At 48.4% G+C, this 27,042-nt stretch overlaps 1 protein-coding gene across 1 annotated transcript in view; it reads right to left on the reverse strand.

Moving 5' to 3' along the window:
• ALDH5F1 (aldehyde dehydrogenase 5F1) overlaps positions 1-27,042 on the reverse strand; it is a 148,479-nt gene that overhangs the window by 44,831 nt on the left and 76,606 nt on the right. Inside the window, exons 7-13 of the mRNA XM_086508591.1 lie at positions 19,939-20,001; positions 19,710-19,820; positions 19,543-19,608; positions 18,801-18,878; positions 18,654-18,731; positions 18,394-18,460; positions 16,993-17,078 (exon numbers count right to left, since the gene is read on the reverse strand). Of these exons, the coding sequence (XP_086364717.1) occupies positions 16,993-17,078; positions 18,394-18,460; positions 18,654-18,731; positions 18,801-18,878; positions 19,543-19,608; positions 19,710-19,820; positions 19,939-20,001 (549 nt within the window). The remainder of the gene's footprint in view (positions 1-16,992; positions 17,079-18,393; positions 18,461-18,653; positions 18,732-18,800; positions 18,879-19,542; positions 19,609-19,709; positions 19,821-19,938; positions 20,002-27,042) is intronic.

Here is a 27,042-nt window from a genome sequence, read left to right on the forward strand (position 1 = left end):
CTCTGTCAATGCTGTGTAGTCCTCCGCAGTGGTGGGCGCCTGGATTTTCCCAGTTCAATTGCTCGGTCCATCAGTGTGCCTTTGGTGTGAGACGAGGGGGAGCTCTGCTGTGCAAGTGGCTCTTGCAGCTGTCCCGTGTCTGCTCTGAAGAAGTCTGTGATCCGTCTTTGAGACTGGCTAACCTCGCCATTCAGCAGGCTATCTCTGTGTCTGCGTAGCTCGAGCAAGAACAAACCCAGGCATCTCTGATCTTCGTATCCCATTACTCTTGAGAGTGGTCCAAAACCCTCTCTGAACAAGCAATGGAAGCAGCCTCGTATCTCGTAGTAGACGGGGTAGCGGCATGTATAATGCAGCTTTGTCTCAGGTTCCATGTCACACAAGGAGCATGTCCTGGCCTCTGCTGGTACTCCGTTGTATCTCCTAGTCTCAATCCACAGCTGGTGAGACAATGTCCGTAACTGGCCAATAGCACATCATATCCCATGAGACAAGTGGGTATCCATGTATCTGGGTCTCGTCACAAAACCATCTTCCGTAAGTTGGAGAAGGTGGTCTCTGTAGAAATCCATCTTCGTGCCCAATTCCTGTGCTGGTTGTATCCATGTCCTCATGGTGTCTAGCTGGGTCAGGTCTTGGCAGATGAGCTTAGTGATCTCTGACTGTGTAAGAGTGAGAGATGGTGCATCCAATGAGTACTGGAATGGTGGCAACCTGTCTAAGCTGAACCCATGCGCCTGAAACCATGATGTCATCTCCCCATACCAACATATTGTATCTCCTTGTATGGCTAACTGTCGAGAGGACTCAAGTGCTATGTGAGCATATCTATCTCCTTGTATGGCTAACTGTCGAGAGGACTCAAGTGCTATGCGAGCATATCTGTCTCTAGGAAGTTCCCATGTGCGGTTTATGAAGGAGACTGATCTGGTGAGCACCTCCACCACTAGTGGGGGGGCTGCAAGCTCTGCTCGGATAATGGCCCGTGGTACTCATGCCTTGGCTCTAATGAGCCGCGAGATCATAGAGACGAGAGGTTTCTCCATCTTCCCCCATCCGTCTGTGCGACCCGGCCTCCCGCGGTGATCCAATGAAGGTCCCCATATCTCAGCTCCATAGAGCAATGCTGAAGCCACCAAAGTGTCAAAGAGCCAGAGCTTCGTCCGAGGCTCCTGAAACTGAACCTGCGAACACATCTTCTCCAATCTACCCAATGCTGCGTGGGCTCTAGTCAGTCTGGTTCTGCTGCTCTTCTGAGTGAGAATGCAGGTCCGCTAAAAACCACTCCAAGGTAAGTGTAAGCGTCTGTGTACTCCACAGTCTCCTGGCCGTATGTGAATGTTGGTGCTGACCTCCTGATCCACTGTGGGGTGGTATTAAACACCATAACCTTGGTTTTACCAAGGTTGACAGACAAACCACTTTCGTGGGCAAACGTATGCAAAGCATCCAATTGACATTGCATTCCCTCTGGGGATTCGGAGATCAACACTATATCATCAGCATATAACAAAAGTGGAATCCATGTTCCTGCCAACTGTGCACCTCTATCCCCATCGCTCTCAATGTAGTCAGAAACCTCATCCACATACATACCGAAAAGAGTAGGAGAGAGCGGGCAGCCCTGCTTCACCCCAATAGTGGAGTGAACCGGTGTAGAAAGTCCCTCCGGGGTGCGTACATGCCCTACTACTGATCTGTACAATGCCATGATCCCCAAAATGAGCTCTGTGGGTACTCCCATTTCCTGTAATCTGCGCATCAATCTAGCTCTGGGTACTGTGTCAAAAGCTTTGTGGAAGTCCACAAAGCTACAATAGATCCGTCTCCCATGAGATCTGCCTTCCTCGATGATGGCCCTGAGTGTCAAGATATGGTCAAGAGTAGAGAAGCCTCTCCTGAACCCTGCCTGCCCAGTTGCACGCATACCTTCCCTCTCTGCCCATCTACTCAACTGTTGCTCAAGAATGGATGCATACAACCGTGCTAGTGTGTGCCCAATCATAATAGTGCGATAATTCCCAGGCTCCATGGGGTTTCCTGACTTGAAGATAGGTACAATCGTAGATAGGCTCCAAGTGTCCGGTAGGCCCTCACACATGGCACGGTTAAACATAACTGCTAGAAGCTCTGCTAGTAGGTCTTTGGCATGCATGAAATGCTCACCGACTAAGCCATCATGATCATATGCTCTCCAAGTCCTCATCCTGTCAATAGCTTTCTTCACCATCTCAGCGGTGAAAAAAACACGTGTGTGTGGGCATGGATCGGGGGGGTTGGGGAGGGGCGGCTGTCCAAGTACCGTGTACAAAGATGATGCGTACTGACCCGAGGTCTCTGTGGAGGAAATAGCAGGGGGGGGGGGGGGGGGGGGGGGGGGGGGGGGGGGCAGCTCATGAAAGAGCCGTCACGCCTCACGCGAGTCCTGACTCAAGAATAGCTGATATAGATCCTGCTCGAGTCGAGCCAAAAAAGCCCTCTTTTTCCGCCGCACCAGGCGTCGGAAGTCAATCTGTGACTGTCTGTGAGTGACGTCCCCCAAAAGCACCTCCCTCTGAAGTCTGGCTCTAGTCTAGCAGCACTCCTCATCGTACCAGCTGTTCTGAGGCATGCTCCCTGATCGGCGGCTCTGCTGAGGCTGGGTGTGTGGGTATGCTTTTGCTGCTGCATCATGTAATGTCTGTGTCAATATAGTAGTTAGCTCCTCCAGAGCATTGAAGTCCTAGCATTGAAGTCCCCTAGGATGATAATGTCACCATCCCTAGAGAACTCCCATATGTCATCATCCAAAATAGAGAAAGGGGCATGTTCTCTGGGTGATGCATAAACTGATGTACTCGGGGGAAAGTAGCAAATGGCTAGGTAGAGATATCTGCCTGTCTCTGCTTTCAATCTCACCCACATGTACCTAGCCTGCTCATCCCTGCGGGCTAAATGTATCAGTGGCTACAGATCCTCTCTAAATAACACTGCCACTCCCCCCGAGCCCCGCCCTCTGTGCCCTGAGCGTGTCTCCTGTCTGTAAGCTGTCTCCCACCTGTATCCACTGATGTGAGGCATGGATTGCCCAGGCGCCTGGTGTGTCTCAGAGTAAAAGATGATGTCTTTTCCAGTAAAGCTATCCTCAAAAGCACCCACATCAAGACACATAGATCCATTACAGTTCCACGCAGCCACTTTGAGTGTGGTCCCATAAGTCTCGCACCGTCATGTGGAGCGTCGCTCTAGTATTACCACTTTTCCATCTCGGTAAAAGGAAATCTTGCCTTTTCCCCTTGCCGCTCTAATCTCCGGCATTACTTCCTGCATATGAGTGATCTGCGAGAGGGTGAGATCATCCCCGAGAAAGATGCCAGTCTCTTTAAGAGTTGGTCTTTTCTTCAAGAAGGACTTCTTCGCTTCCATGGAGGGAAAACGGAGGATGAGTGCTCTTTCTTTTGAGTTTTCTCCACTGCTTCCATTTTTCTTTATGTTGCCCACTCTCCATGCCCTTGTGTGCGTCGGCTCATGAACCCGCATCAAGGCTGTGAGTTCTTTTACTTCTTCGTCCACATTGCCTTTGTCTTTAAGACCGCAAATTCTCACATGTAAAGCGCGCACCCGTCTTCTTTGGTCCTCCTCTAGTGTCTGATTGATGATAGTGGGTGTGGACGTGGGCGTTATCTCCTTGCCTTTTCCTTTCTTGGCCACCTTGATCCATTGCTCGGTTTCATCCGCCTTCTGTTGAGTTTTGGTAAGAACATCCACCCAGGAAGTCATCATTTCTTTGTGTTGCTCTTCTCCCTCTTTGATGGCCCGTACTTGCTCCTTGATCGTGTTGATTTCTTCGATTACTGAGGGTTACAGTTCGCCCTCTTCCAATGTGTTTCTTGATCGTGCTTCGGCGAGATCTTTCTTGAGTGACGCAATCTCTTCCTCTTGAGTCATCACTCGGTCTTCCAGCGTACTTATCTTGCTCTCTTGGATCAGCACGCGTCCTTCGAGCATGTTTATTGTGCCGAAGAGATTGCGGTTCACTTGGTAATGATCTCCGTCATTTCCTCTTTGCACTTTTGAATGGAATCCTCTAGGGGGTCGGCTTTATCGTTCAGCTTCCTCATGCTTGATCGCCGTCCGCAAAGGAGTCACTAAACGTACATGTGCACCCACACTAGCAGCGGGCGCGGCAGCTGGGCGAGTGGGGGAGCGGTATGGCAAAGGAGGGGCAGCGGTAGAGTACCGACAGGAGAGAGAGAGAGAGAAATGAAATGAAATGAAATGTTATATTAACGTCTTCAAAAGGCCAAAGTGACCTATGAGACCAGAAAGTTACAATGCGGTGTATCTGATACAAAGTCAGATTAACAAAATAAATTAAACTAGGATAACAAAATATAAATACTGCGGGATCCTAAACTAAGCAGTACAATGTGAAGACAATATGGGAGGGGAGTAGAGATCCATCTTCATCTGCACTCTAGACGACGAAAGAGTATGGCTTGAATCCTTTGCCGTAGCCTCCTTCGAAATTGTGTAGCTCCTCTCCTCCCTCGAGGTCGTCTAGATCTCCCTAGCTCCAATGCTCGGTCTATGAGAATGCCAGTAGTGCGGGTAGACCTCTCCACCGTCGCTGGTTGCTCCTTTGTCTCTTCTTCTGGGTGTACATTATCTAGTGTAAAGAAATCTGTGATCTGTCTCTGGGGATGCCTCTCTTCACCTCTCCTCAGTAAGGTTCCTCTATGCTTGTGTAACTCAAATAGATAAAGCCCAAGACATCTTTGATCCTCATAACTCATGACCCTAGATAGAGGCCCAAAACCTTCTCTGAATAGACAGTGAAAACGACCTCGTATCTCATAGTACACTGTGCAATGACATATGTAATGTACTTCAGTCTCTGGCTCTAGATGGCATAAGCGGCATATTCTGTTATCTGCCGGTGTCCCTCTGAATCTGCCAATCTCAATCTCGAGCTGATGTGAGGACGTGCGTATCTGGCCGATGGCACAACGCAAACCATGCGAAAGATGCATGTCCATATAGCTAGGTCGAATCACAAACCCATCCCCCGTGAGGTGGAGAAGATGCTCTCTATAGAAAGCCATCTTTGTGCCCAACTCTTGTAACGACTCTATCCATGTCCTTCTCGTGTCCACCTAGATCAAATCCTGACGGATGAGTCTATTAATCTCTACCCGTGTCACAGACCTCAAGGGTGCCTGAAGAGAGTATTGAAAAGGAGGCAACCTATCCATGGTGAAACCATGTGTCTGAAACCATGATGTCATCTGAGCATACCAGCATGATGTATCCCCATTAAAAGCTAATTGTCTGGAGGACTCTAGAGCCACCCTGGCATATCTGTCTCTGGTAGTATCCCATAGACTGTGTACAAAGGAGACTGATCTTGTGAGCGCCTCAATCTCCATAGGGGGGGCAGCTAATTCCGCTCGAATGATATCATGCGGTACAGAAACCTTGGCTCTAATCAGCCGAGAGATCATAGATACCAGGGGCTTCTCCATACGCCTCCACCCATCCTGGCCTATAGAAGGTCCCCAAACCTGCACCCCATATAACATAGTAGAGGCTACCAAAGTATCAAAGAGCCATAACTTTGTCCTAGGTTCCTGGAACTGAACTTGTGAACACATCCTCTCCATTCCTCCCAGAGCCGCACCGTCTCTAGTTAGTCTAGTCTCTGCTGCTCTTCTCAAAGAAAATCTCGGCCCCGTGAAGACTACCCCCAGGTAAGTGTATGCGTCTGTATACTCCACAATATCCTGACCATATTTGAAAGTAGGTACTGATCTCCTGACCCATTGCGGTGTGGTGTTAAACACCATAACCTTTGTTTTACCTAGGTTTACACCCAGGCCACTATCCTCTACAAAACTGCGTAGTGCGTCCAGATGTCGTTGCATACCTTCTGGTGAGTCAGATATCAGTACAATATCATCAGCATAAAGCAACAATGGGATCCACGTCCCTGCCAGCTGGGCACCCCTGTCACCCTTTCTGTCAATGTAATCAGACACCTCATCCACATACATACCGAATAGAGTAGGAGACAATAGGCAACCTTGTTTCACTCCAATAGTAGAGTGAACTAAATCAGATACCCCTTCTGGAGTGCGTACATGTCCCACCACTGATTTGTACAAAGCAATTATCCCCCAAATTACCTCTATGGGCACCCCCATCTCTTGCAGTATGTGCATCATGGTACCATGTCAAATGCTTTGCGAAAATCCACAAAGCTACAATAGATCCGTCTCCCATGTGCTCGACCCTCCTCAATGATGGCCCTGAGTGTCAGAATATGATCAAGAGTGGAGAAACCCCTCCTGAAGCCGGCCTGACCCTTTGCTCGTACACCCTCGCCCTCTGCCCAGCTACTCAAGTGTTGCTCCAGAATAGATGCATACAATCGTGCCAATGTGTGTCCAACCATAATAGTGCGGTAATTCCCACGCTCTGTAAGGTCACCAGCCTTGAAGATGGGCACGATATTAGACAACCTCCAGGTCTCAGGTAATCCCTCACACATGGCACGATTGAACAACACTGCAAGAACCTCCATCAACATATCCTTGGCATGTATAAAGTGCTCCGCTACTAGACCGTCATGATCATATGCCTTCCCGGTCCTCATCCTGTCGATGGCCCTTCATACCATCTCACGCGTAAAGAAAGTGCTCGTAGTTGGGCAAGGCATGGTAGGGTCTGGAAGGGGTTCCTGTCCCGGAACCGTATATAATGATGTCGCATATTAGCCCCACACATCAGGTGAAGTAATCACTGGGGGAGGAGAGTGCTCATGGAAGAGTCGCCATGCCTCTCCAGAGTCCCTACTCAAGAACATCTGATATAAGTCTCGCTCCATCTGAGCTAGGTAAGCTCGCTTCTTCCGTCGCACAAGGAGTCAGAAAGCAATCCAAGACTATTTGTAAGTGATGACTCCTAACAGAAGATCCCTCTGAAGCTGTGCCCTCATCTCTCTGCATTCCTCATCATACCAACTATTCTGGGGCATGCTCCCAGCATGTCGTCTCTTACCCGGCTGAGTGTGTGGATATGCCACTCATGCAGTCCCATGCAGTGTCTCAGTCAGTATATTGGTGCACTCCTCCACTGAGAGGCCTGTACCATTTCTGCCAGCTGTGCCTTCCAATAGACGGTCCCAAATCTCCTCTGTATAAACGAAATCAGTCTCTGGTGTAAATGTATAGCGGGTGTGTGGCCTGCCTCCTGGTGTCTGGGTTGTACTATACTGAAATTTAACGGACAGTGTCAATAGAGCATGATCTACTGCTATGCCCACTGGCCTGGCTCCCACTGTGAAATCCTGAATGCAGGGGATAAAGCTCGGTTGTGTCATAACATAATCTACTGTACTGGCCCCGTGTCTATGTGGAAAGCATGTGAAACCGGCTGCTCCAGGAAATCGTTGTAAGCCATTAAGTATGGCTAATCCATGTGCGGTCGTCATTTCCATGAGGTATCTCCCATACTCCGTTTGCTCTCTGTCATCTGAGCATCTGTCAAGCCCCAACTCACCCGCATCCAGCTCTCGAAGCACCTCATCTGAGGTGTCGTAGAAGACTGTCCTCATCTGAGGTGTCGTAGAAGACTGTCTGCGAGTTGCCCGTTCGGGCATTGAAGTCCCCTAGGAGAATGATATCACCATCCCTTGAAAACTCCCAAATGTCATCATCTAGGATAGAGAAAGGTGACTGCCCTCTGGATGCGGCATACATTGATGTACTGGGAGGAAAGTAACATATGGCAATATATAGGAATCGACCTGTGTCAGGTCTCAGTCTCACCCACATATATCTAGCATGATCATCTCTTCATACAATATGTAGTAATGGTTGTAGTTCCTCTCTGAATAGCACAGCTACTCCTCCTGAACCTCTACTCCCGTGCTCAGATCTTGCATTTGTCCTGTGAGCTGTTTCCCATCTGTATCCCACCACATGTGGCATTACCTGTCCAGGGGCCTGATGAGTCTCTGAGAAGAACACAATATCCTTGTCTTTGAAACTCTCCTCAAATGCACCCACGTCCAACCTCATAGACCCATTACAGTTCCAGGTAGCCATCTTCAGTGTGGTCCCATAGGTCTCGCACCGTCATGCAGTACACCGCTCTAAAATCACCACCCGTCCATCTCTGTAGAAGGCTATCTTTCCCTTCTCCCTTGCCGCTGTAATCTCTGGCATTACCTCTCTCATATGTGCGAGCTGTGAGAGTGTCAGGTCATCACCGAGGAAAATACCTGTCTTTTTGAGAGTAGGCCTCTTCCTCAAGAATTCCTTCTTCTCTTCCGACGAGGGGAAGCGTAGTATGAGAGCTCTCCCCTTTGAAGACTCTCCCGGGCCATCACTTTTCTTACCTACCCTCCATGCCTTTGTGTGCAAAGGCTTTTCCATCCCCATCATGGATGTAAGGCTTGTGACCTCTTTCTCCACAGTGTTTATGTCCTTGAGACCGGTCACTCTCACATGCAGTGCTCGCATCCGCCTTCTTTGTTCCTCTTCGAGAGTCATGTTAATAAGCGTCGGTGTACAAGGAGTTTCTTGACCTTTCCCTTTCTTGGCGACCTCGATCCATTTTCAGCCTCGTCCGCCTTTTTCTGTGTCCTTGTTATCATCTCCGCCCATGAAGATGTCTTTGCCACACTCAGCTTCTCTTCCTCTGTGATCATCCTTACCTGTTCCTTGATTTCCTTGATTTCATCAATTACCGAGGGTTGAAATTCGCCTTCCTCTAGTCCATTGCTTACTCTATCAGCAAGCTCTTGTTTAAGGGCTGAGCCTTCTTTTTTGAGTACTCGTATCTCGGCGTTTGGGTTCTCCTGGTTGAGGGCTGATACTTCTCCTTTGAGTGTCTGGATTTCTGCGTTAAGGCTCTCTTTCTCCTTCTTCCACTGTGCGCCTTCATTGAAGACCATCTGAAGGAGGTTGGCCTTCTCCTTCCACCATCCTTCCATCTCTGTTTTCCATTCCTTCATTTCCCTCTCCATCTGCGCCATCCGCTTATTCGTGAGCATGAAGGTTGCCTTCGCTCGCGGCTTGCAAACAGGTGAGACATTAGCGGCTTCTGTGTCGTGTGCAGGGTCTTCTTCAAGTGGATCCATTCCGGTGAGGCCCAAAGAATCACAGAGAGAGAGAGAGAGAGAGAGAGAGAGAGAGAGAGAGAGAGAGAGAGAGAGAGAGAGATGGGCTGAGGAGAGGGGGGGGGGGGGGGTGTTTTTTCGCGATAGACAGAGGAGGGGGGAAAAAGAGAGAGAGAGAGAGAGAGAGAGAGAGAGAGAGAGAGAGAGAGAGAGAGAGAGAGAGAGAGAGAGAGAGAGAGTGGGCTGAGGAGAGGGGTGGGGGGGGGGGGGGGGGGGGGGGGGACGAGGGGGCGACAGACGAGGAGGGGGGATAGACAAGGGGGGGGGGGGGGCCTAGCTGAAAGAACTTTAAAAGTTTAATAGTTTAAGTTAAATTAAAAAGGGGGGGGGGGGGGGGGGGGGCGATAGACTGAGGGGGTGTAAGTTAAAATTAAATTAAATTAAAAGGGGGGGGGCGCGCGCGATAGACTGAGAAGGGGGGGGGGGGGGGGGGGGGGGGGGGGGGGGGGGGGCGATAGACTGAGGGGGTGTAAGTTAAAATTAAATTAAATTAAAGGGGGGGGGCTCAGCGCAATAGAGAGAGGGAGCGGGGCGGGCAGCGCGAGAGAGAGAGGGGGGGAGCGCAAGAGCAGCAGGGGGTGTGGGAGAGAGCGCGAGAGAGAGAGGGTGCGGGAGCAGCAGGGGGAGAAGCGCGAGGGCGGGGCAATGGCGGGCAGGGAGCACGAGGGGCAGGGGCAGCAGCGCGAGAGGGGGGGGCAGCAGCAGCGCAGGGGCAGCAGCGCGCGCGCGAGAGAGAGAGAGAGAGGGGGGGGAGGAGAGTGGCAAAAAAAAAAAAAAAAATGACTTCCTACGCGTAGAAGGGGGGGGGGGGGTGCAGCTGCTGCTGGACTTGCTACGCGTAGGAGAGCTGGACATGCTACGCGTAGAAGAGCTGAGGGGCAACGCGGCGGGGAGCAAGGGCAGCGCGTGAGCAGGGGCGGGGCTACAGGCGGAGCGTGAGGGGGGGCGGGGTTGCAGAGGCAACGCGAGGGGGGGCGGGGCAGCGCAGGGGCCGCGCGGCGGGGAGCGGGGAGCGCGGGCAGCGGGTGAGCAGGGGCGAGGCTGCAGGCGGAACGCGAGGGGGGGCGGGGCAGCGCAGGGGGAGGGAGAGAGCGGGAGCGGGAGCACAGCAGGGCGCAAGGTTGCGGGAGCAAAGCAGGGCAGGGCGCGGGAGCAGGTGCCGGGGGACAGGGCGCGAGCAGGTGCGGGGGAGTAGGTTGCAGGAGCAGAGCAGAGTACTGACGAGAGAGAGAGAGAGAGAGAGAGAGAGAGAGAGAGAGAGAGAGAGAGAGAGAGAGAGAGAGAGAGAAAGAAAGAAAGAAAGCTTTATTAACGTCTTCGAAAGGCCGAGCTCGACCTATGAGACAATATCATATACATGTGTTGATGCTCTAGGCATCGGAAAATAAAAAAAGGGTACAAACTGAAATGAGCCTATACTATGCAAGAGGGTGTGGAGAGAGAGAGAGAGAAATGAAAATGAAATGAAATGAAATGTTATATTAACGTCTTCAAAAGGCCAAAATGACCTATGAGACCAATCAGTTACAAAATAGTGAATCTAATACCATGTCTGGGTACAAAAGAACTAGAAAAGACCTAGAAGTAGAACAAAATACTACTACTACTACTACAATCTAAAACTACGTGGGTGTAGCAGCTGATACAATAGGTACCCGGTAAACTGGATGTAACAGTGTGTGAAACAAAGATGGAAGAAATGGTGAGGATCCATCCTCATCTGCACTCTGAATGTCGAGAGAGTATGGCTCGAATCTTCTGTTGTAGTCTCCGTCGATGCTGTGTAGCTCCTCTCCTCAGTCGCGGTCGTCTGTATCTCTGTAGCTCCAATGCTCGGTCGATGAGAGTGCCAGTAGTGGTCGAATGAGTGTGGGACGAGCTCTGCAATGGTGGCTGCTCCTCTGGCTGTCCCATATCTAGTGAAAAGAAATCTGTAATGTGTCTCTGGGACTGCCTCTCTCTAGCTCTCCCCTGAGAGAGAGAGAGAGAGAGAGAGAGAGAGAGAGAGAGAGAGAGAGAGAGAGAGAGAATGAAATGAAAATGAAATGTTATATTAATGTCTTCGAGAGGCCAAAATGACCTATGAGACCAAAAGTTTACAACGCTGTGAATCTCATAGAATGTTTGAGTACCAAAAGTAAAAATAAAAAGGTATTGGCAAAGGGTACTATAGAATCCTAAACTGCTAGATGTGACCTAAGAAGCTAGATGGAACTGTGTACGATATGAGTAGGGGGGTGAAAGTAGCGACTGAGGGCTAATACAACACAATGTGGGTGTGTGTGTGGGGATATAATGGGTAAGAGCTTATACAAAGGCTGATATGAAGGCTGGTACAAGATAAGCAAGGTGTACAATCCTCAAAAGAGCTAAATCACAGAAGATCCATCATCGATCGCTCGCGGATCTCATCAATCTCCTCCATGGTCGATAGGCTGAATGAGCGTCGTGCATGTCGAGCCAAAGTGATCCGAATCCTCTGATGCAACCTTCGTCGATGCTGTGTAGTCCTCCACAATCGTGGGCGTCTGGATCTCCCTAGCTCGGTCGCTCGATCGATCAACAAGCCTCTGGTGTGAGGAGAATGTGAGCTCTGTTGTGATAGCTGCTCCTTCGGCTGCCCAGTGTCCGCTCTAAAGAAGTCTGTGTTCCCTCTCTGAGACTGGCTAGCCTCTCCTCTCATCAAGCTCTCTCTGTGTCTGCGCAGCTCGAGCAAAAACAGTCCAAGACATCTCTGGTCCTCATAAGAGAGTGATCCAAAGCCCTCTGAACAAGCAGTGAAAGTGGCCTCGTATCTCATAGTAAACTGGGCAGCGGCATGTGTAGTGCAACTCTGTCTCAGGCTCCATGTGACATAGGGGACATGTCCTTGCCTCTACTGGTATTCCACTGTATCTACCAGTCTCGATCCAAAGCTCGTGTAAAGATGTGCGTATCTGGCCAATAGCACATTGTATCCCATGAGATAAGTGGGTGTCCATGTATCTGGGCCTCATCACAAAACCATTCTCAATAAGCTGGAGAAGATGCTCTCTATAGAAAGCCATCTTCATGCCCAGCTCCTGTGCCGACTGTATCCAAGTTCTCCTGGTATCTAGTTGAGTCAAGTCTTGGCGGGTGAGCCTGGTGATCTCAGACTATGTAAGAGTCAGAGAGGGTGTATACAATGAGTATTGGAAGGGGGCCAATTTGTCCATGTTGAACCCATGTACCTTAAACCATGATGCCATCTCCCCATACCAGTATGTTGTATCTCCCTGCATAGCTTACTATCAAGAGGACTCAAATGCTAGGCGGGCATATCTGTCTCTGGGGAGGTCCCATCAGCGCCCGTATCTCCCTACATAGCTTACTGTCGAGAGGACTCAAGTGATATGCGGGCATATCTGTCTCTAGGGAGGTCCCACAAGCGGTGTATAAAGGAGACTGATCTGGTAAGCGCCTCAACCACTAGTGGGGGGGCAGCTAGCTCTACTTGATTAATGTCATGTGGTGAATCGTTAGCTCTAATAAGCCACGAGATCATAGAGACCAGAGGCTTCTCTCTATCTCCCCATCTATCAATGCAACCCAACCTCCCGTGATGGTCGAATGAATGCCCCCATATCTGATCTCCATAGAGCAATGTGGAAGCCACCTTAGTGTCAATAAGCCCAAGCTTCATCCAAGGCTCCTAAAACTGAATCTGTGAACACGTCCTCTCCAATCCACCGAGTGCTGCATATGCTCTGGTCAGTCTAGTCTCTGTTGCTCTCCGCAATGAAAATGCTGGTTCCACTAAAGACCACCCCAAGCTTCATCCAAGGCTCCTGAAACTGAATCTGTGAACACATCCTCTCCAATCCACCCAGTGCTGCATATGCTCTGGTCAGTCTAGTCTTTGTTGCTCTCCGCAATGAAAATGCTGGTTCCACTAAAGACCACCCCAAGGTAGGTATAAGCATCTGTATACTCCACTATCTCATGGCCGTTTGTGAATGCGGGTGCTGATCTCCTGGGCCACTGTGGGGTGGTGTTATACACCATAACCTTGGTTTTACCAAGGTTGACAGACAAACCACTGTCGTGGGCAGAACTATGCAAAGCATCCAAGTGACATTGCATCCCCTGCGGAGAGTCGGAGATCAACACAATATCATCAGTATCTAACAATAGCACAATCCATGTCCCAGTCAGCTGTAAACCTCTATCACCCTCTCTCTCAATATAGTCAAAAACCTCATCCACATACATACCAAATAGAGTAGGAGAGAGCGGGCAGCCCTGCTCCACCCCGATAGTGGAGTGAACTCATGTAGATAACCCCTCTGGAGTGCGTACATGCCCCACTATGGACCCTGTATAATGCCATGATCCCCCAAATCAGTTATGTGGGAATTCCCATCTCCTATAGTCTGCGCATCAATCTAGCTCTGGGCACCGTGTCAACTGCTTTGCAAAAGTCCACAAAGCTACAATAGATCCGTCTCCCATGTGATCTGCCCTCCTCAATAATGGCTCTAAGTGTCAAAATGTGGTCATGAGAAGAAAAACCTCTCTTGAACCCTGCCTGCCCAGCTGCGCGTATACGCTCTTTGCCCATCTACTCAACTGCTGCTCAAGAATGGATGCGTGCAATCGTGCCAATGTGTGTCCAATCATGATAGTGCGATAATTCCCAAGCTCCATAAGCTCCTAACTTGAAGGTAAAGATGAACTCCAAGTATCAGGAAGGCCCTCACACATGGCACGGTTGCACATCACTGCTAGGGGCTCTGCGAGCACATCCCTGGCATGTGTAAAATGCTCAGCCACTAAGCCATCATGATCATATGCTCTCCTAGTCTGAGTCCTATCAATGGCCTTCTTCACCATCTCAACGGTGAAAAAAGCACGTGTGTTGGCATGGCTCGGGGGGGGGGGGGGGGGGGGGGGGGGGGGGTTCCAAAAGAGGCGGTTGTCCAGGAACTATGTCCAGAGATGATGCATACTGGCCCCAAGCCTCTGTAGAAATAATGGCAAGAGAGGGGGAGTGCTCATGAAAGAGTCGCCATGCCTCACCTGAGTCCTGCCTCAAGAATAGCCGATATAGAACTTGCACTAGTCGAGCCAAAAATGCCCTCTTCTTCCGCCGAACTAGGCATCGGAAGGCAATCCGTGACTATATGTGAGTGATGTCTACCAAAAGCACCTCCCTCTGAAGCTTGGCTCTAGTCTCGAGGCACTCCTCATCATACCATTTGTCCTGGGGCATGCTCCCAGAACGTCGTCTCTGCTCAAGTTGGGTGTGCGGGTATGCCTCTAGTGCTGCATCATGCAATGTTACTGTCAGTATAGTAGTAAGCTCCTCCAGAGGTCGCCCTAGCTCCTCGATGCACAGGCTCTATAGATCCCACTATGTAGACAGGGTCCGTCTCCCGTGTAAAGGTGTAGAGAGTAGGGGCTGCTATCTGTGATATGTGTGCTACACTAAACTGGAAAGAGATGGTCATCAACACAAGGGCATGATCTACTGCCACACCAACAGGTCTGGATCCAACTGTGAGGTCCTGGATACTAGAGATAAAGCTCGGCTCTACCATGACATAATCCACTGCGTTGGTTCCATGTCTGTGTGGAAAGCATATAAACCTCCCGCAGCGGGGAATCTCTATAGGCCATTCAAAATGGCCAATTTATGTGCAATCCCCATGTCTATCAAGTGCCATCCATACTCAGTATGCTCCACATCCTGTGATAATTTAGATAGGCCCATCTTTGCAACATCCAGCTCCCTCGGCATCTCCTCTGAAGTATCATAAAATAGTCTGGTGATGGGCAGTCCTAGCATTCAAGTCCCCCGGGATGATAATATCACCATCTCTAGAGAACCCCCATATGTCATTATCCAAAATAGAAAAGGGGGATTGTCCTCTAGGTGGTGCATATACTAACGTACTTGGAGGAAAGTAGCAAATAGAAAATGTAGAGATATTTGTCTGCTCAATTTCACCCGCATGTACCTAGCCTGCTCATCCCTACGGGCTATGTGTATCAATGGCTATTCCTCCCTGCATAAAACTGCCACTCCCCCCGAGCCCCGTCCTCTGTGCTCTGATCGAGTCTCCTGTCTGCAAGCTGTCTCCCATCTGTATCCACTGACATGTGGCATAGACTGCCCTGGGGCCTGATGTGTTTCAGAGTAGAAGATGATGTCTTTTTTGGTGCTTCTTGTTAGATCTATTGCAGCCGCCCTCCCAGCTAGGTGGTGCCCTATCTTCTGATCTCAATGATGAGGTTCTTGAGCAGCACCTCAATGTAGAGGCCACCGGTAGGTTTGATTCACACACCTCAAAGCTTACGCGAGTAAGCATAAAACACAATAGTAAAAGTTTCTTCTATACCTAGAGTTTTCCTACAATAACACCATACATATCATGTATGAGTAAAGCTTCAAATGAAATAAAAGAGGGCAAGAGTCAATTTGCCGCCTGTTAACATCAAGCAAAGATTCTTTTGCAGGTCTGTTTGATTAGGATCTAAAGTCAACAATGCAGTAAGTGCACGCTACTATTAAACAAGGACAAGAAATAAAGAAGGAATATGCTGATAAACGAAGAACGCATGCAGTGTCCAAATGTGATTTGGTTTTGTTGAAGTTTCACTAAAGTCATCTCAAACACAGTTCGGGGCTTTTCCTAAACTATTTTCAAGGTATTATCGAGCATGAAAGGTGGCCCATTCCATCAATGAGGTTCATATGATTAGAACTACCCCCACATGGAGAGTCCATATTGCATTTCATGTTAGCCTAATGAAACCATATATAGAACTAAAACATGAAACGATCCTTAATAAAAGAGATGGAGCAAGTTCTTGAGCCAAAACAAATTATACTTAACAGAAAGAGGACGACATGAAACCAACTGCTTCTGAAAACAAAAACAGTGACGAATAAAAACACGCTTAAATCACACTCGCACAATTGGAGTCTGGAAACAACTATAGTCAACACCTACGCAAGACAATAGAGGGGCAATATTTCCCTCTCAGAAGCACTGGAGTCTGAATACGACTAGCATGTACGCCCGCCCCATAGGCCTAGAGATTCTAAAGGAAGACTCAAAGCAACTTCCAAAACAACATAAATCAGTAAAAGCAATAGATCCAGTTAATCTCCAGAAAAGCGCCTGCAGACTAGCTGCCACATCAGCAGCCATCCGTACGCCATATTGACCTGGCTGGCAACTCTTCCGAACGGACTCCCATGTTAGCAGCCCATCCATATGGATTGCCACATCAACAGCCTGTCCATACGCTTGCCTTGTCAGCCTTCGTACCGTACTGTTGCTTGACTGCCAGTCATCCGTATGGTGATGCCACGCCATCACTTTGTGACATATGCCCCCACAAATAAAAGAAGAGTAATCGCCCTCAATTACCCATGTCAAAACAGACAGCACAGAATATCAGTAGACACTGACACCATGCAGGTAAGCTCATTATCTTCATACCACACAATAAACTCACGCATGGCATACAAAAACTTAAAGATTCAACATTTCAAATTGAATATTACATCCATGTCCAATATTTCACATTAAACTTCAATGCATTTATACTAGTCATCACATATTGGCCCAACATTTTAAACTAGGCTCATCCAGATCTTTGATGCACGAGTGCAATCTCCGTCGCACTTGTAAAACTAGAGAGTGAATGCTGCAGACATTCATCTCTCAAGCCACATAGGTAGCCTCAATTTTTGTTTTCCCAACAACAGTTGCTACTTATAAACAATTTTTGCAAGCACAGGTGCGTGTGCACACATAATGTAGTACACATGCAAAAAAAAGTAGCAGTGTGGTTACCTGAGAAACCCCGTTGACTAAGCCATTGCCAACCTCCAAAGATCTCACAGCACTTGCAAAAGCATTGGCAAATTTATCATAGATACCTACAAGGGATACACAACTTAGTTGATTTGGAATTAAATATTGATAAAATAAACCTTGCTTTGTCAATTAAGAATGCTTTTCAAATTAGATACCTACAAGAGATACATAACTTAGTCGATTGAATGACTGCTTGATAAAATAAAAACTTGCTTTGTCGATTAAGAAAAGTTTTGCAGAACAATTTGCAAACCACTCCTAGGTAACTTAGATATGTGAGCCATTTCTTTCAGAAGTAGAAAAGGAAAAACCAGCAACTTCAAAAGTATTCCGAGACTATGCCAACTAGATACTTGGCAAGAGGTGACTTCAAGAGCCATGCTGATCTTTAGGACCAAAGGGGTCAAATTGTGAGCTTTGAGTGAAGATAGACCTGGCCAACCAAAAACTTGGCAAAGACAAGCGTGTAAAGCTTAAAAAGATCAAGCAAAGGTGGGAGAAGGGTGAACTTCAATCGCAAGTGTTTACACATGCACTTGTACGCCTAAAGAGAGCAAGAAGACTGTGGATAGGACAGCTCTATGGGAGCTTGAGATGTTTAAAAGAGAGACTTCTCCTCCAAACTTGGAGTGAAAAGAAGGCTACAAGGAGACCTATCAACATGCTATGCTGGTGAACATGGCTATAAAAGCTTGCAGAAATGAAATGAAACATGAAAGATTCAAACATCTATGCCTGTGTCCATGCATCCTATCTCTACTATGCTATAGGTGGACAAAGCTTGGTCTACTAGCAAGAAAAATTTGCAGCAACATCCATGAATGTAGTATGTCATGCGTTAGTGGAAGAGAGACGTGTATTACTGGAGAAAATGGCACCTCCTCCCACTTCTCCTAATATATAGCTGTAACGCATCATTTTAAACTGGATCCAGTGGCAGGGTCTGGGTCCTTAAAACTGAGGTCGTTTTCTGGCTCTGCCCCTCATGACACCCACAATGGTGAATTTCCTAATACCCAGTTGTGGCCCATCCATGGAGGTATGCTGTATAATATTATTCAAAGAAACTGCTGCCTGCGTGTGTGCCCCTGCGGTACTGTTGCTGCATTCAACTTTTACAACAATTATCAGCAGACCATAATCTGCATTGACCCTTTACTACAACTATCCTGCTCTGCTACCGCACTGTGTTGCAAAGCTATAGTTTTTAAATTATCCACGTAATGTGCATAACATAAATGCTGGTGCTCTAAGGAAACTTGTCACCGTGCTCTCACTGAATTGCTGGTAAGAAAGAACAATTTGTTATTTAACATGAACCAATCAGCCACACTTTTGTGGTGTGCTGTATTCTCGTCTGCGACCAAGATGCATTACCAGCTTGAACAAATATGCGATTGATAGAAACACACGTCTGCCCGGTATTCCGAAATTTGGAGTTCAGCTGCCAAAAAGGAAACAAAACATAATTTTAAATCTTAAATCCTCCTGCCCAGGGTAAAAACTGTATTGCAATGGCATATTAAACCAAAAGGCTTTCATCATTACATAACTTACGAGTATAACTAGGTGAAAATCCTACTACATTTAGGCATATAGCTTTGCATTGCTTCAAAAAAGAGTGAGCAACTGCATACCGTTCCTTTTACAGCTACATCAACATCAGCATCATCAAAAATAATACAAGGAGCATTTCCACCCAGCTCCAAAGACACCTGTTTAACAGAGGTACATGTGAACATACGTCTAAATCAAGTTTCTCAACTAAAAAAGTAGAAAATTACCTTCTTAACTGTCCCTGCAGCAGCAGCCATCAGTTTCTTGCCGACAGCTGTTGAACCTGTGAAGGTAATCTTCCTCACCTGTAGCCAGTTATAGGAAGAACTTCAGCCAGAACTTCAGCCTGGCCAGCAACTCCTTTCACTACCCCATCTTTCCCTCCGAAGGTCAAGACCACACCTACCAACCCAAGATCACCAGCCACTTCTAGCTCACACACAGTGCTTACTCGAAGAGAAAGCTCTAGCAACCATCACCACAATAGAACAGTATCAAGGAGCAAGATAGTTACCCAACCATGAATTACACTGCGAGCTACAGTTAACCTACAGCCATGAGCAATCAATTGCTGTAAGCCCCTTACAACACGACCATCACCAGCCCATTGCTCAAGAAAGCCTAGGGTTTCTAGGTGTCTCCCTATTGTCTCTTGCCTCTCTCACTTTTGCATTTGTAGGCGCTACTATATTACCAGCCTTGCATTCCAACCTATGGTAAGATGTTTTTGGTAAATACCTTTCCCTTGGGTTATATGGGTTATACGTTAGGGTCTGAAAAGTTACAAACTTCTGATTTCGCAGTTCTATACATTCATAGAATCTGCTCAGGGAACAAAGCGTCCTCTGGTTATTGCAATTATTATTCAACAAATCAGCACTCTCATAATGCAACAACGTAGAAAGTAACATTACCTACATGCAAAACTTTCACCAGATGAACTTGCAGGATAACGGGAGGCACACATACCTCAGCACTTTCCATAAGTGCATTGCCAATACGAGGGGCATCTCCCATCACAACGTTCAAGACACCCTTGTCAGATAACATATACTAACATTAATTGCCTTCCAATGGAGTACACACCTAGAACTATTATCTTGCATGATAGAAAGTGATTAAAGAATGATAGATACAGGGGGAATGCCTGCTTGAGATGCAAGTTCAGCAGCTGCTAGTGCAGTCAATGGTGTCAGCTCAGAGGGCTTGATAACAGTGGTACAACCAGCTGCAAGTGCTGCGGCTACCTGGCCAAAACAAGCCATAGATTTTAGACAAGATACAGGAATGCAATGCCAAACATCCAAATTGAAATTAAAATTGAGCTTTGAGTAAAGACAGAAAAACACCAAATATATTTCCCACCTTGCGAGTAATCATAGCTAAAGGAAAATTCCAAGGTGTGATAGCCCCAACCACACCAACAGGCTGCAAGGATCAAATCATTGAAAAACAAAGTGTCTTCAGACTTTATTTTAAAGCCTAAACATATCATTTCTTGATGCCAGAAATAACAACAAAGTTTTCACTTTACAAATTCATGAGCAAGGCGAGAGCAGCACTGTATACAATAGCCCAATATAAAAGCCTCTCGCATCTATGTAAGGTCACCCTTGGTAATTGCCAATTCAAGAACTGTCTCATTAAACACAACACACACCACATGCACACACACATGAGCATACATCAACACAAAGTCTAGCGTACTGAGTTTCTGTCATAACTCATCAAGGGAAGACTCAATCATAATGAAGCCTAGCACTAAAAGAAGCATTAAATTGGAATGTGCTGCCTATCACTAAAAGAATGAAGCCTAGCACTAAAAGAAGCATTAAAGACTGATACAGACTCTGGCGTGGCAGCACACTCAGCTCCAGCCCAGGACTCACAGGTACAATGGGGGTGTCGAGGCTCAGATGTGCAGGGATGGTGAAGATGTGCTCTGTGTAAAGACCCACTCTAGACGACTGCGTACAAGATAATGCCACTGGCCCAAAACGACTACTCATATGTACAACCATAAAGAGCCACCAACGGCTCATAAATGTCCAATCAGCTAAGTCTATCTCCAAACTGAGTGGTGGTGGTGACCTGGCCACGATGTCCACTAGACCACCGTCGGTACCCTACCACGTGTCACTCCCCAGCCCAAAGGGTCCGTCCAATGTGAGCCAGACCAACTGTAACTAACCGTCCGTCAAAGACCAACTGACCAAAGCCCAACTATAAACTAATTGTCCTTGTGAAAGTGAAAGTGACATTGTAGCTATAGGTTGCCCGCCACAAGACCGCTGCCCGTCCCGGAGAGCGGAACTGAAATATCGGCAATCTACTGTTGGTGGTCGGATGATGGAGGAGGAGGAGGAGGAGGAGGAGGAGGCTGATAGTAAGGTGGGTAAGGAGATGGAGGCCAAGTGTATGGTGAGGGGTAGTGGCCATGAGGAGGGTACATCGGGTATGGAGTAGCCACCCCATGAGCAGCAGGCTGTGTCGGGTGAGACGGTTGAGGGTGAGTAGGTGGAGCTGGTGGAAACCCAGGAAAAGACTAGGCCGGCTGCGAGGGTGGCACAGGTTGTTGGAATCCAGGGAAGCCGTAGAAGTGCTGAGGAAAGGAAGGGGATTGGGAGGGGGAGGCCATAGAAGGACCATGAAATTGTGATGAGACCGATCCTGCTGGCTTAGACTCCATATTGGTAGGATTTGCTTTCTTTGCTGTTTGAGAATCCCCTGAATGTGCTTTGGAAATGTCCGTCTGTGTCTGTATCTGTGGTGCCATAGCAGGAACTTGTGGAGAAACCGGGGTTCTAGTTGTAGTTGTAGTTGGAGCTGCCTGTGAAATGGCTACAGCTTGGTATTTTGCACAAGATGGACACAGTGTATGTACCACAGGAGAGAGATCTTGAACTGCTGCGGTCATATCATTTGCCTCTTTTAATTGTTTTTGTTGAGTGGACGATGTGTTTTAGGTCCAGTACTTGTTGAGTTAAGATTTTTATGCGATCTTGAGCTGTAGCAATGAAATTGTCCCTATCCATCGCTCGTTGAAGATGAGATTGCACTTCCCTTGTCATACCGTCATAGCAAGCGCGATGCAAACAGTTGGTACCTTGCAATAAGAGGGCTACATTGATAATCGTCGAAATGGCTCTTCTGTCCGCCTTTAAAAGTCTATCGGCCTGAGGCGCAAAAGTATCATATATGTCATGCTTGTCAGATGTAGGTGTCCCAGAGCTAGATGCCCCTACAGTATCTTTTGGTGCCCTTGCACTATCCCTAGGTGCCCCTGCACTAAGAGTAGTACGTGGTGCTGGCGACACAACTGGAGGTTGTGTTTTAGTGACTGCAACACTACTCACAAGATGTGGTGTGAAAGTTGAGGTGGCCACAGAAGTAGACATACGCACTGTTGGTGTTGTAGTATGGACGTCAGAGATTTTGACCTGTGATTCTGAGAAGGGTAGTGTTGCTAGCTGCTCAGCTGAATTTTTTGTACCTTTGCCCTCTTGCGCAAGATTCCTTTCCCTTTGGCAATTTTGGAACGGTCTTGCTCTTTTGGATCATCTTTAAGTGTGAGAACTGCTTTTGCATCTGTCTTTTGCTGCATAATCTGTACTACCCAATACATAATAAGGGTTGCATAGCAATTGAACCTTTCCGCTTTGCCTTTACGCTGAGTCCGAAAACGCTTTGCCCTGTCCTGTAGCGCTTTAAACAGCAGATGGTGAAATGAGTACGGCAGGCAGTGGTAGAGACAAAAAAGAGCATCGCATATTGCTGGCGAACCTGGAGAAGATGGAACCCCTATTCTTTCCGGTGCGCGCAGTAAAAAATAATACTGTAACACTGAATACAGTTGCTGACTCCTGTGATAGTCTGGATGTGAGTCCAGCAAAAGTTCCTGACAAGCACTTGCAGTTTCTTCCGGTGAGAGATTCGAAAAGGTTTTGGTTGCGGGCAGAGGTGCCAACACAGTCAATATTCCCATAGCTTGTCCGATATCCTCCACTGTAAGTGCAGTACCATTCAGCTTTGGAAAAGTGAGCAACAGGGCACATAGCTTGGCAGTATAGATATTGGCAGACAAATCGGTCTGAGCCAAATTTTGAAGACCCAAGTGTATCAGTTGCTGCTGAGAGAACACATCCTTGAGTGCTGGATTCGGAGCCTGTAAATGATATATCATTATTAAAGGTACCTTGGAGAGGGCACCAGACGGGCGAGGCACCTGGAGAGTGGTGACTCTGTGAGCAGTGACTGACTGTGGTGAATCTTCCCCTGAAGATTCCTCTGAAATCTGCTCTGATCTAGGAGTATAGTCTGATTTACTGTCAGAGCTATCCCCAGAGGCAGAGGATTGCAGATGTACTTCTTCTGATTGCAGATGTTTTTCTCTATTCTGAGTACGAACCATCTTACTAAACTGTGCAGGGACTTCTAGTGAGAAATTGGAGTACCAGGGCGCAGTAGCTTCAGAGGCACCTGGCGATGGGAAGACTGTGGAGTCCAGGTTACTGTAACCGGCCTGTTCAATCCAAAAAGGGCGGTAGACTTTACTTCAAACCTTGATTTAGCTTTCACCCATTATTAGTCGTCTATTTTACCTGTACTTTCAAGACACAACAAAGGGGGGAGGGATACAGGCTGCTAGATTGCACCTGTATGAGTAGACGGACACCAGATTGGCCCCTAACTTAGGCGCCCCTTTCGGTATTTCTTTATTGTTCAAAAGAGGGAATAAACGATGTGGTTCCTTACAAGCTGCCCCGCACAAACTCGGCTGAATTTCCACTGTTCCAGCCCGATTTCGGTAGCATAACTGTACTAGAACCCTTCACGGTCAGTATTCCCACGCATTAAATGACTTTCCCGATGCATACGGGCACTTTGCAAAACCTGGCGAGAATCTGCAGCACGCAGATTTCTCTGTTTTCAGCCCTGAAAATGCGCCAGATCGCCTGTACAGCGGTCCCCTTGCGTCCCCGAACCTCTTGGGGGTATTAGGGTCCGTTTAGGGCCAAAACCCTAAACCTGCAAAAATACACAGCAGGCTGTAATTTACTGTTTCGGGCTCCGTTTCGCATGCCGGTCGCATCCGTAGCAAGTCCTCGAGCTCCCGCACCTGTAGGGCTATTTGCCCTTTGAATCGGACGAGATTTCTAGCGTGAAACCTCTCCGAATTCACCTGTACTTGCGGGGGGATTAGCCGCTAGCTAATCCAGTACCTGTGCAAGAGGCTCTTGCCTCGGCAATCGCGCATGAACCCACACAACTGCACATTGGTCAAATGAAAAGCCCACTAGAGGGGCATAACATACTGCCAAAGGGGAGAGAGAGGGCAGTGCGTAGCGTGCAGGGCATCACTCCTGGCACCGCACTGTGCTTAAGAGGGAAAGCAAGCACTCCATAGCTCTTAACCTGTGACAAATCTGAAAATGAGGCTCTCCCCCTCCTAAATTCAGGGCCACTTCTTGATGCATGAGGCAAGTGCACCAGAAGGTGCCACTTGGCACATTTATAAGCATTTTCCCGTTTCGGGGTTGCCGTCTAAAAATATCCCAACCGGTTGCCCAGTTGACTTCACGGCAGAGTAAGAAAATGTTCCCCTTGTCATTCCGGAGGTAATGACGTCAACACCTTTTCAGGTCCCAAAATAGCAGTTCCCTAAATTTTAGGAGATGCTGCCATTGTATCTTTCTAGGTCATCCGACCCTCTTTGTACACTACGGCCACATCCAGAACTGAAATGTAGCCTCTGTAGCAAAGGATTCCACTTTGGCTAGTCAATGACCCCACTTGGCTAACCATAGTCCTTGTCCAACCTTAGTGCTCTCTTGCCCTCAGGCCTGGACTCCCTCTGGATAGTTCCACACTAGCTATGCAATGCAGGGCAGTTAGATTTCCCAAGGGCTGTTTCCAAAAAGTGAAAGTAAATAGATAATAAGAAAGAAATCAACAAAAAGGATAGATAGTAGTCACACGCTGGTGACAGTTACTCTTGGCGCTTCTGATATGAAGAAGTTGCGGCTGATTTACTTTTAAGTTGAAGCTAAAGTCGCTTTCCAGTTTGTTAAAATGTGCTTTTTAGGTTTTTGTTTTGGTTTTGGCCTTGATTGCTTTTTGCGCAAGCCAGGAGGCGAGGTTGGGGAGGGCGATTAGGGGTTGAAGGGCGAGGACCAAGGCGAGAGGGAAGTAACAAGGCGAGGGCGAGAGGGTGAGGGGTGCTAGGGCGAGGGGCTAGGGGCTAGGGAAATAGGCGAGGGATAGGGGTAAGGGGGCGAGGTCGAGAAGGCGAGGGAAAAAGCTAAGGCTAGAGGCGAGGGGTGAGGGGAGGGATAGGGCAGGGGCTAGGGGCGAGGGGATGGGAAAGGGCCTAGGGGCGAGGGGATGGGAAAGGGCGAGGGGCCAGGGGATGGGAGTGGGCGAGGGCGATGGGGTGGGAGGGTTAGGGCGAGGGCGAGAGGGTGAGGGGGGCTAGGGCGAGGGGCGAGGGGATGGGAAAGGACGACGGCGAGGGGGAAAGGGGGAAGGTTAGGGCGAGGGGCGAGGGGTGGGAGGGTTAGTGCGAGGGCAAGAGGGTGAGGGGGCTAGGGCGAGGGAATTGGGCGAGGGGATAAGGGGTGAGAGGGTTAGGGCGAGGGCGAGAGGGTGAGGGGGGCTAGGGCAAGGGGCGAGGGGATGGGAAAGGGCGAGGGCGAGGGGGAAAGGGGGAAGGTTAGGGCGAGGGGCGAGGGGTGGGAGGGTTAGGGCGAGGGCGAGAGGGTTAGGGGGCTAGGGCGAGGGGATAGGGGGTGGGAGGGTGAGGGGGGCTAGGGCGAGGGGCGAGGGGATGGAAAAGGGCGAGGGCAAGGGGGAAAGGGGGAAGGTTAGGGCGAGGGGTGGGAGGGTTAGGGCGAGGGCGAGAGGAAAGGGGAAAGGGAAGGGTTAGGGCAAGGGGATGGGAAAGGGTGAGGAGCGCGAGGGCAAGAGTAAGGGGCAGAGGCAAGGAGAGCGGGAAAGCGCTAGGGCGAGCATTAGGGCTAGGGGAGGGGGTTGAGAGGAGAGACAAAGGCGAGAATAGAAAAATAAGGAGGGAGTTTTAACGCTTAGGAAACTATCCCAGAGACCTTAAAGATTTAGCTACGACCAAATTACTAGAAAGCATTGATAAATTCGAGGTACTCAAAAGTGGCAGATAAAACGCGAATCATTTCATAAATAACTACCCCACTCAAAGATACAGAGGCATTTATGCATATCAAAGAACTGAGTTTCACTTGAGAGGCAAAAGCTAAGAAAAGGAATTGAGTAGAGATTGCGGGGATTAGGTTATGTCCAAGAAAGACAGAGATCGAAGACAGAGAGTGAAGGATAGAGTTGATCCAATTTAGAATCAGCCCCTTGAGCTTAACTGAGTCTGCAGAAGGAGAGTTGTCTAAGGGGAGAGTGATTTGGTTATTGAAAGGTTCAGGAATCGGCGAAGCTCAACACTTGATGGTAGCTCCGTTAGACCCTTGAGCGGCAGCTTAAGCATGATAGCATTTGATCCGAGATGCATTGACTAAAGGCAGCGGAACTCCTTCGAGAGTGGCTAATTGTACAGCGCCGTGGGGTAGAATCTCCATCACCTTATATGGTCCTTGCCATGTTGGGACCAACTTCTTTGCTTTTTTCAGAAACTTGGCCTGATAAAGTAGCACTAGTGCTCCTTGCTTTTTTTGCGGCTTTCTGAGATGGAGATCATGCCAGGCTTTACGACGAAGCTGCTTTGCCTCTAGAGCCAGTGAAGCCAAACCTCGGCTTTCCTCCAAAAGGAAAAGACGAGATACAGATGCTGACCCCAAATTTTCATTCGCACGAAGACTGCCCACTCGCGGGGATTCTGAGTTGAATTCGAAAGGTGCTATCGCTTCCAAACCGAAAGCCAATTGAAATGGGGTGTGATTGGTTGTGGCTTTGAAAGAAGTTCGATATGCCCAAAGTGTACCGTGGATAGCTTGAGCCCAAGTCGAGGGATGAAGATGACATGCTTTCCGCAGGAGTGCTATCAAAACCTTATTAGTGCTCTCTGCCTGCCCGTTTGCTCTAGGGTAATAGGAACAAGATTTTCGGTGAAAAATCTTGTAGTTGGCCAGCAAGGTAGAAATTGTTTCATTTACAAAGTGACTACCCCTGTCACTCGTAATTTCCAAGGGACATCCAAATCTGCACAAAATATTTTCGTATAGAAACTTGGCTACCGTAGTGTCAGTGCAGCCCGTTGTTGCAAGAACCTCTGCCCACTTTGTTGCGTAGTCTTTAGCCACCAAGAGATACTTCCGATTCCGAGTTGGGCAGAGGGAGTAATTGGACCTACAAAATCAATGCCCCATCTCTCAAAGGGTTGCCATGCCATAGAGACCTGCAGGGGACGGTTTGACTGTTTGCTCGGTTTAGGGGCACAGTGCTGACATACACCGCATACCTTTACATAGACAATTGCGTCGCGAAAAA

Source organism: Adiantum capillus-veneris, chromosome 3 (assembly GCF_014529385.1).
Source record: "Adiantum capillus-veneris isolate H3 chromosome 3, ASM1452938v2, whole genome shotgun sequence".
NCBI classification, from domain to species: Eukaryota; Viridiplantae; Streptophyta; class Polypodiopsida; order Polypodiales; family Pteridaceae; genus Adiantum; species Adiantum capillus-veneris.